This window comes from Rhinopithecus roxellana, chromosome 19, assembly GCF_007565055.1.
Source record: "Rhinopithecus roxellana isolate Shanxi Qingling chromosome 19, ASM756505v1, whole genome shotgun sequence".
Lineage (NCBI taxonomy): Eukaryota > Metazoa > Chordata > Mammalia > Primates > Cercopithecidae > Rhinopithecus > Rhinopithecus roxellana.
In genome coordinates this window covers 51485607-51494762 of record NC_044567.1, presented here as the reverse complement: position 1 = coordinate 51494762, position 9156 = coordinate 51485607, and the positions used below count along the sequence as shown (strand labels likewise).

The 9156-nt window shown below is 56.1% G+C and overlaps 1 protein-coding gene across 2 annotated transcripts in view; it reads right to left on the bottom strand.

The window, feature by feature from the left end:
* Positions 1-555: 555 nt before the first annotated feature.
* The window catches only part of TMEM132E (transmembrane protein 132E), a 59382-nt gene continuing 50781 nt past the window's right edge, over positions 556-9156 (bottom strand). For both annotated transcript variants that reach the window (XM_030923932.1, XM_010379563.2), the window contains 4 exons: positions 6958-7163; positions 4785-5073; positions 3672-3863; positions 556-2694 (listed from right to left, as the gene is read on the bottom strand). In XM_030923932.1, coding sequence (XP_030779792.1) covers positions 1639-2694; positions 3672-3863; positions 4785-5073; positions 6958-7163 — 1743 coding nt within the window. In that variant the 3' untranslated portion in view covers positions 556-1638. The remainder of the gene's footprint in view (positions 2695-3671; positions 3864-4784; positions 5074-6957; positions 7164-9156) is intronic.

Here is a 9156-nt window from a genome sequence, read left to right as displayed (position 1 = left end):
ACTGGTGGGGAGGGGCACCCCAACACGCATGTGCTCTCTCCTGTCTGGTTTCTAACGTGTAGATCCCCAGGCTTTCTCCATCAACACCAAGGGGGAGAGAAGGGAGGAGAGGTGGTTACAGGGAGGGCCACCTCAGAGGTGGGCAGTGAAGGAAGCTGGAGTAACTCAGGTGGGCACACCAACCCTCTCACCTCTCTCCTTATTTTTCTGTGCGCCCCAGAAGATCTTTCTCTGCAGCTCTGAGGCCTGCCCTTCCGTCCCCTGAGCCAATCAGGACAGAGCCTTAGAGGAGGCACCTCTTTATAAGGGCACATTTGTGGGTCAGCGGATTCTTCATCCCTTGACCTGGGCATCCCAAAACACCAGAGGGTCTTAAGGGACCTGCAGGTCGGGGGAGGAAGAGCAGGACCACAGCCTGGTCTAGCCGAGTTTTGGTCTCATGTCATGTAGTGTGCCCAGTGCGTGAGTGTGTGCGCGCGCATGTGTGGACTTCTTTGTGTGTGTGTGTGTGTGTTTGCCCATGCACACAAGGAAGATACAGAGCCAGCCACCATGTACTGTTTGTTCATGGGAGCTGCTGCCCCCACCTGCAGTCTGACCACTTCCATTTATTTAAGAAAAATCTGACACAGTGGTGGGTAGAACCCGAGAGAAAAATGGCTGTGGGATGGGGTAGGGGCGACACTGGCTCCCTTCTGCGTTTGCCCACCCTAAAGTCCCTCACAGCATTCCCCGGTGCCCTCTACTCCCCTCCTGGGTTCCGTCTTGTGGGGGATAGGTGGCTGCCTGCCCTATGCTGCAGAGGGAAGGCGCGGTCAGCAGGGTGAGGGGTGGCTAAGGCGTAGTAGTGTTGACCTTGCTGTGGGGGAAGGGGAAGGCAAGGAGGTCCCCAGGCCTCTGGCTCTGGGGTGTGATTTGGCTAGAGATGGATCCAGGACTCTTTCCCCTTTAGGTCCCTGCCCAAAGCCTTGGGGCAGGGGTGGAAGTCCTGAGAACTCAGGAAGGTGCCTGGCTTGGCACCAGACCTCTCTGTAGAGTCAGCTCCCAGGTCCTGGGAGGCACGCGAATGCCAGCAGATGCTACAGCTGTTCCCCTAGCCCCCAGATATGTCATCCACAGCAAGATCCTTGGCAGGGCAGGCAGCCGCCACCTCCCCACCCTGCAGGACAGAAATCCCTGAATATTAGTTTGAGGAAAGTCTTTGTGCAGTCTGTGACACAAGACCCCCACAGAACCCCCAGCACAGGGGGACGACAGGGGGGATGGGAGGAGGGGCCAGGACACAGCGTGGGCCCACCTGGCCCCAAGCTGGACCTCCTTGCCTCACTCTTGGGGCAGGGAGTTGCTTAAGATGGGAGGAGATTTGGAAAGGGTAGAACAGAGGCTGGGGTTGCTTTCCTCCTTGCGAGCCACTGGAGGAAGAGCCCTCCACCTGCAGGGGGCAGAAGAGGGTAACGGTGTGAGGCGAGGGAAGGCCCAGACACCGAGGCGGCCCGACCCGCACCGAGCCAAGCTGCAGGGGCAGGGAGTACAAAATCAATTCAGCCGCCCAGAGTCCGTGTGAACCGGGGGTCCCGGCTGTGTCCTACCCCTAGCTGACCCCGATGGGGGGAGTCCCTGCTACTCCGGTTGGCGCCTCTATGCAATCTCTTTGATTCTGCGCATGTAATTGTGCAGGTCCGGGGCTGCAGTGGGCCGCGTGGTGCCCGCCACATCGGGGCAGCCCCAACCCAGGTCCTCTTCCTCCTCCTCGTCCTCTTCGCCGGCGGGCACTGAGTCATAGGCCAGCTCCTCTGACGGCAGCGTGGTGAAGGTGGTGAACTTGACCCGCTTGCGCTTGGAGGTGGGCGAGCTGGCTGGGTCCTCGGCTTGGTCCCGGGCTGAGCCGCCCGAGGAGCCGTCGCCCCGGCCGTGCACCTGGCTCTGGACGCTGGTTTGAGAGCTGCCGCTGCTGTGGTGGTCGCCGTGGCAGCAGGCGGGCACGGTTTCCAGCGGGTTGCCTGCCGGCGGCGAGAGCTCCCCTTGCACTCGCAGCGGCTGCCCGTTGCCCAGGAACACCCAGTGGTGAGAGTGGTCCATGCTGGTCTGGCCCTCGGGCGGGATGCGCTTGTGCCGGTAGCGCAGCACGAAAACGATGCAGTTGATGAGGAAGACGAGGATGGCGAGGCAGAAGACGCCCAGCAGCGCGTACATGCCAATCTCTAGGTCGGTCAGACCCCGTGGCATCTGCAGGAAGCCGGTGGGCAGCGGCAGGAAGTCTTCTGTGGGTGGCACGACGGGGCTGGCGGTGCCCGGGCCTGGGGCCTCCGGTGCAGGTAGCGCAGAGCCTGGCGGGCCAGCTCCCCGGGCCTCGTCCTCGCCCCCGCCAGGCCCTGGTTGGCTGGGGCCCGGGTAGTCATAAGTGGGGTCCTCCTCGTCCCTCCCAAAGTGCACCCGCAGGCCCACAGGGGTCGTGGCCAGCACACTCTTGCGTCTGGTTTTCTGGCAGCTCTCAGCGATGGTTAGCTCTGCGCGGAGCAGCTCCCCTGCCCCCTCGGCCTCAGCCACTACCAGAGGGAAGGCCCGATCCTGGGTCACAGTGGCCACACGCTCATCCAGGCTGCTCACTAGCAGTCCGTAGTCTCGGGGACTGTAGAGGGAGAGTGGGGCTGTGGTGCCATCACTGTAGGAGAGCCAGAGGCTCAGTAGGGCTTCCTGGAGGAGGAGGAGAAGGAGGGGTCAGGAGTCAAAGAGCTTGTTTAGCTGGCTTCCCGCTAGATCCTGGGCTCTGTAGGGGCGGGGACCACAGGTCTCTGGCTCCCTGCTGTATTCTCAGCACTGGAACTGTGCCTGGCCTGTGGCGGGCACTAAGAACTATTGCTCAAGTGAGAGTCCCCCTTACAGGGTGCGGGGAGGGTAAATCCCAGACCATGGCATCCAGGCCTCATACTGCTCTGAGGATGCCCTTGTCCACTTCACCCCTCTGCCCTGGATGAGCCGAAGGTAAGTTTTGCCTTGGGTCTAATTCAAGTCCCTTCTGCTGCTGGAATAGCTCCGTATCTCCATGCCTGACCGTGGGCTTACCCCCATCAGACAACAAGCTGTTGAGAATACACACCCACTACTCACTTCTGCCTGTTGGCTAAAACCTTCTGAGAATTGCCCTCGCTCCAGATGAGGAAGCAGGGTTCAGAGAGAAGTGATTGGCTTGGGGTGATGGAGTGAGTTAGGGACAGAGGACCCCTGTGTCCTGATTCTGGGCTCAGCACTTGATGCTCACCTCCTCACTCCCCAGGACTCACACCTGTCACCTCCTCACTCCCTAGGACTCCCACCTGTCACCTTTCCACTTTTGTCCTGTGGCTATGCCTATGGTGTATACTTGGGGCTCCAGAGATAAGTGAGGGTACTTCCTGGGGGTGATGTGGAGGTGACAGCCCTCTGTGAATCCAGGAGGGAGACTCTCAGAGGGAACATCTCAGGTAGCAAGAGCAGCAAGCGAGAACTTGCTCTGACCTCCCACGTAGATGTTGTGGCCATGGGGTGGGCAGGTGTGCAGAGCATGGAGGGCAGAGATCCTCCTTTTCCTAAAGCCCTAATTTGGGGACTCTTGGTGCTAGGGCAAAGCAGAGCCCCCAGGTCCTCCTTCCGTACCACCAAATCCCTGGCTGGTGGGCCAAGGAACCAGTTACCTGCTTGAGGAAGCTCAGGGTCTGCTGGGCAGCTGTGGTGGCTAGGATGGTGTGGCTGCTCCCAGGGCTAGGCCGCAGGGAGAGGGCCAGGCTGGCCACCACCTGGGCCTGAAGCTGTGTGATGCTGACCTTCTCCTCCGTCACTGTCAGCAGTGTCTCCCCGAGCACAGCCTCCGTCAGCGGAGACACCACCTGAGGCAGAGCGGGACCGGGATGGGAGAGAGCTAGGAAAGCGCAACCCCCCTGCCCAAGATCCCCAGCTAGGGAGAAATCCCAGCACTGCTGCAAGAGGGGCCTGAAGGGTGAGGCAGGCTGGAAGGCAGGACTTCGCAGCTCTGGCTCAGGTCTGCAACCAGGAACCAGTGTCCAGAGGTCTTGAGAGGGTTGGGGGCTCATAGGAGTCAGGCAAGAACACAAATGAGAGAGGTGGGCCAATTCTAAGGAAAACAACAACCCCCACACAGTGATAAGTAGCAATTGATGTGCAACCTCAATGTCAGGGAGACAAAAGGGAGTGGTGAGGACCGTGGAAAATGAGGGAACTCATTCTCACGTGTAGGAGGCACCAATACTGGCTTCAGCTGATTGTTGCCAGATTCATTTTTTGTGAAACCAGAAATCTATATGTATTTTTTAAATGAGAAATCTCCCAATTGAAAACACGTTGGATCAATTGTTTTATGAAGAAGATATGTCTGCAGGCAGATTCTAGCCTACAGGTCACAATAGTTTCTTAGGTAGATGATTTCTATCCAGTAACCCAATTGTTAGGGTAGAAACAAGTCAGGAAAGGTCAAAGTTGAGTTCCTAGATCACTAAACGCACCTTCCTGGACTCTAGGCTGGCTGACTCTCACCTGCTCCCCCTCTGCTCTCAGGGAGGGGTCTGCTTGAGTCACCCACACTGAGGACTGATAAAGGTTGATAGAGCTTGGAGTGAGAACTTTTACCAGGATGAAGCTAAGAGAGCTTGACCTTGGAATTTCAGACAAGGGGCAGGCAGGGAAGAGTGTTCTGGGGGCCAGTTGGGCTTGGGAAAATCTGAGTTCTGCACCCACAGGTAAATAAGGCTCCCAACACTGCCCGTTTGTGCTGGGACAGAGCCCATACCTACCTTAAAGGGGGTGGTGCCTGGCTCCAGCCCTGCCAGTGTGCTGCTGTCCACCATGTGTGCCACTCGGGGGTCACCCACCCGCATGAAGTCACTGACTAGGTCAGTGACCTCCACCAGCCAGTCCGGGCCTAGCATGGTGACCACCTGGTCGGTGCCCTCGGATGATGTCGTGTGGAACTGGGTGAAGACCTGCAGGGTGGCATGCTGGTACTGCAGGGTGCAGCCCCGGCTTGCACTCTGCCGCCGCTCCTCCTCTTCCTCGTCCTCGTCCTCGCTTTCCCGGACTGACCTGGGGTGGGGACATGTCATGCTGAAGGCTTCTCACCTGGACTCTGACCTGCACAGTTCACACCCCTCACCCTTGTCCTGTTGGGTCCTCCCAGCTTCCCAGAAGCTCTGCAAAAGCAGGCCTCCTCTCTGGCTCGTGCCTTTCATCTCTAAGTTTGGAGCCAGGAGTCCTAGTCTTTTCTCTCCTAGAAAAGTACCTTCTTGACCCTACCTCCTATTCCTATATGCCTCCTCTTGGCTTAAGCCAAGCCTGAGAATAGCTGGTGTCAAATCCTAACAGCAACTGCTGCCTCTTCTTCAGTACTAAGTTTGTGCCTGGCACTGTTTTAAGCTCTAACCTGGAGCAAATGTGATCCTTTTTATAGAATGCCAGAAATCTTAGCTGAATTGTGTTCTGCGGTTATGAGGACACTAAGCAGAACCTGTAGGTGATGAACTCGAACATTTAACTGAGATTTCCAAGCAAGGTGTGGAAATTGTGGCCTGGTTTCCTTTTGCTGCTTTTAGTCAAATGTGAGAGGAGAGAGACACATTGATAAACTGTTAAGCAAAAGGGAACCTGGACTTGATGATTTGGGAAATTCTCAGCCTGTGCACATTGCAAAAAAAAAAATGCTAAAATTGAGAGGTTTACTGTCAGGAAGGTGTGCTTTGGTGATAAAGTCAAGTGTTTCTCTCTGTAGCTAGTGCTTTGTTGGTGTACTGGGGGATCAAGCAACTAGAATATTCATTTACACAGAGAGTTCTTTCACCTGGGTTAATTAATTTATTCCTCACAAAAATCGTATGAGGCAGGTGTTATTGTGCCCATTTTACAGATATGGAGATGGAGGCACAGAGCGGTTACATAAGTAGCCCAAGTTTACACAGCTAGTAAATAGCAGAGGCAGGACTTAAATCAGGCTGTCTGGCTTCAGAGTCCACTGCTACTCAAAGCAGTATCACTATCACCCAGGAGCTGGTGAGAAATGCAGAATTACAGGCTTTACCCCAGACCTGCCCAGTCAGAATCTGCATTTTACTCCGATCCCCAGGTGATTCATGTACACATTAAAGTTTGAGAGGCACTGGTCTATGCCACATTGCTCTTCCAAATCTCTCTGAGTTGAACTCAGCCCAGTTCTCACTTGGCTGCCTGTTTCTCTCACCACTTGCTTCTCTCTCCAGCCCCACCCACCTCCTGCTCTTAGCTGCCTGTCACTTTCCTCTCTTCTCTTCCCTGCTGGGCTTTTCTCTCCAGCAGCTCTGAGTGGGTGATTGGAATGCGGTGAGTACACACATATATGCCCCACATATGGGCATCCAGGTGCCTGAGCTTACAAGCCCACAAGGGAGCCTGAGTATGAGTCACAGTGTGCCTGCACTCATGCACTCACTAGTGTGTCCTTGGTGTGCCCAGGCTGGGGCACATGCGTACAGGTGTGTCTGCTCCATTTTGTCTGCCTGACTGCAGGCAGTCTCTTAACCTGTCTCCCCAGCCAACTCCTTTCAGTTCATTCTTTAAGACTTAGCTCAAGAGTTATCTCTTCCAGGAAGCCTGCCTTGACTTCTCCTGGAGGAAGAAGCAGTCCTCTCCTTGTGCCACTTGATTCCCTGCACACAGGGCTTCCCACCCATCACCATGTTCTGTGGCATGCACATGCCTTCCTCCCTTGCTGGACTGAGAGACTGGCAGGGTCAGGCACTGGCCATACTCATCCCATCTCTCAAACACTTGCCAGTGCCTAGCTCACAGTAGCTGGTCAATGAAAGTTTGTTCACTGCACAACCAACTGATAGACTATGTATACCAAGGGCCTTATACCCATATGCAGGTCAGACTGTTGGCCGAGGTTGTATCCACCCATGAGTATCCCAAGTATCTGCCATAGGAGAGGGGCTGTACCTCCGGTCGGGGAGGATGGGTACCCTCCAGCCCTTCACTTGGCTGAGGCGGGCATCTGAGAGCTCAATGTGCAAGGGCAGCTTGGGGACCCAGACTGTCATTTCCAGGGGGGCATTGAGAACGTCGTAGCGGAAGGTGACCCTGGCGTTCATGGACCCTCGAGACTCTTTTCCACTCACAAACACATAGTCGCAGCTGCTGGATACCTGGGGGAAGGGAGGAACAGTTGGTACGTCTTGCCGTACAGGTCTTCCTGTGAGGCAATGCAGGGAACTTCGGTCTGACAAGCAGGGCTGGAGGGAAAGTCCTAGGAGGCTGAAGGAGAGGGGGCCAGTGGAAGGAGGCATTGATTCCTCTGGGAGTCCCGGCTTCCATCACTGCTTTTGCTCTTTCTCTAGATCACCTCTTGGTGCCCACTGGGGAAGGCTTTTGTTCCTTAGTAAGGAGCCAACATGCAAATGCTTTTCAGCGGCTGTTCCCGATCTGTCAGAGCCACACTTTGGAGGAGGCTCCAGGGTGAGGGCCACTCAGGGCTGGCTCCCCTCCCCCAGCAGGACTGGCGGGGCTCTGGAGCCAGGGGTCTGGCAGGTAGAGTCATCTATGGTGCAGAAAAGGACATGGGCACTTAACTGGGCAGGGAGGACATTGAGGTGGAGGGGATGGAGATGAGGGGCAGGCCCATGTCCTCCACAGCCTCTCCGGCATGGCTGCCCCAGGAGAATGGGCAGGTAGTTAATTTCCGGTGAGGGGGAATTAACCAGGTGTGGAGATGAGGGAATGGGAGAGGAAAACTCAGGACCGGAGAACCCCAAGCATAGATGGGTGGATGGCTGCCACCAACGGATGTGGCTGTGGTAAATGCCTGCCCACCTGGATACCGACTTGCATTCCTAGAGGTTCCCTGGATGGAAACCACATGCCTGCTGAGTACATCTTGGTGGATACCTGTGCCCACTCACAGAGGTGTCACTGCCAGTACTTTAGGGCAAACGCAGATGGCTCTGTGTGTTAAATATGCCCACGCACACACCTGGCAGCCCAGAACGGATGCTGTGTGTACATGCATCTAGGTGCTCATGCTGGCGCACGTCCATGGGTACATGGTCTTGAGTTTGGGAACAGGTCTATCATTCAGCTGGTGGGTTGATGATGCCCTGAAGGCTCTGGAAGGACCCAGGGGCGTTGGGACTATGGCTTATCCATGGAGATGAGCCCCTGGGGCATCCCAAACTCTGCCACCTCCCATCATCATCTCAGAGGGGTGGGTGGAGGGATGGGACAGCAGCCCTGCCAGAAATGCTCATTTCCCACATCGGAAGGCAAAGAATTCCAACTGCAGACCTGTAAATTCCACTTACAATGTGGCAGACTCCATAAGACCTGAGTATATTTCATCGAGATTTGTAACCAATTTCATTTAACATCTTCTCTAATTCCCCTTGGTTCTGCTCTGGAGCTGGGGTGGGGGAGTCTGGGTGGCAGAGAAGGTGCTGGGTGAGGGCCCTTGGGAGCAGACCTGTTTCTTCCCATCCCAGTCTGCCAGCAGGGGACAGCCCCACAGGCTTCTGGTGAGGCTTCTCTGAAGGGGGTGATGCAGTGGAGTGGGGGGCACCAGACCATCTGCTCTGGCTCCCTTGGAAGGCATCCTTCCTGGATCACGGATAGAAGAGGTAAGCCCCATGCTCCCTAGACTTGGAGGGACCCAAAGGCAAAGCATAGAGAGAGAGAGCAGGAGGGAGCCCAAGCGACCAGGAGGAGGGCATCTACATTCCAACGGTCCTGCTCTCCTTCAAGCTGAATTATTTACAGGAGCAAAAACGAATTCAGTTGTCTCATCATCTGATTTTGATGCCTGCTGGAGGGTGGCATAGTGAGCGGCTGGCCCACCCCACAGGTACCAGGGCTGGACATCTGCTCACACCACTGCCCACTCTACTGCCTCCTCTTCCCAACTCACTTCTGACCACCGTTCAAAGCCAGGGGAAGAAGCGAATCTGGAGCCCTCTTGGGGAGGTGGCAAACTGGGTCATTGAGTCAGATGAGTGTCGTGTGGGCTAGGCTGTGGAGGACCTGGAGCCAGAGCAGGTCCCTGGGGAGGAGCTCAGGGGTGGGGTGGGAGCTCACGGCTGAGTGGAGCCTTTAGGAGCTGGAGGAGCTGGAGTGTGTGTGCCGGGAGTGGAGCCCTCAGTACACAACCTT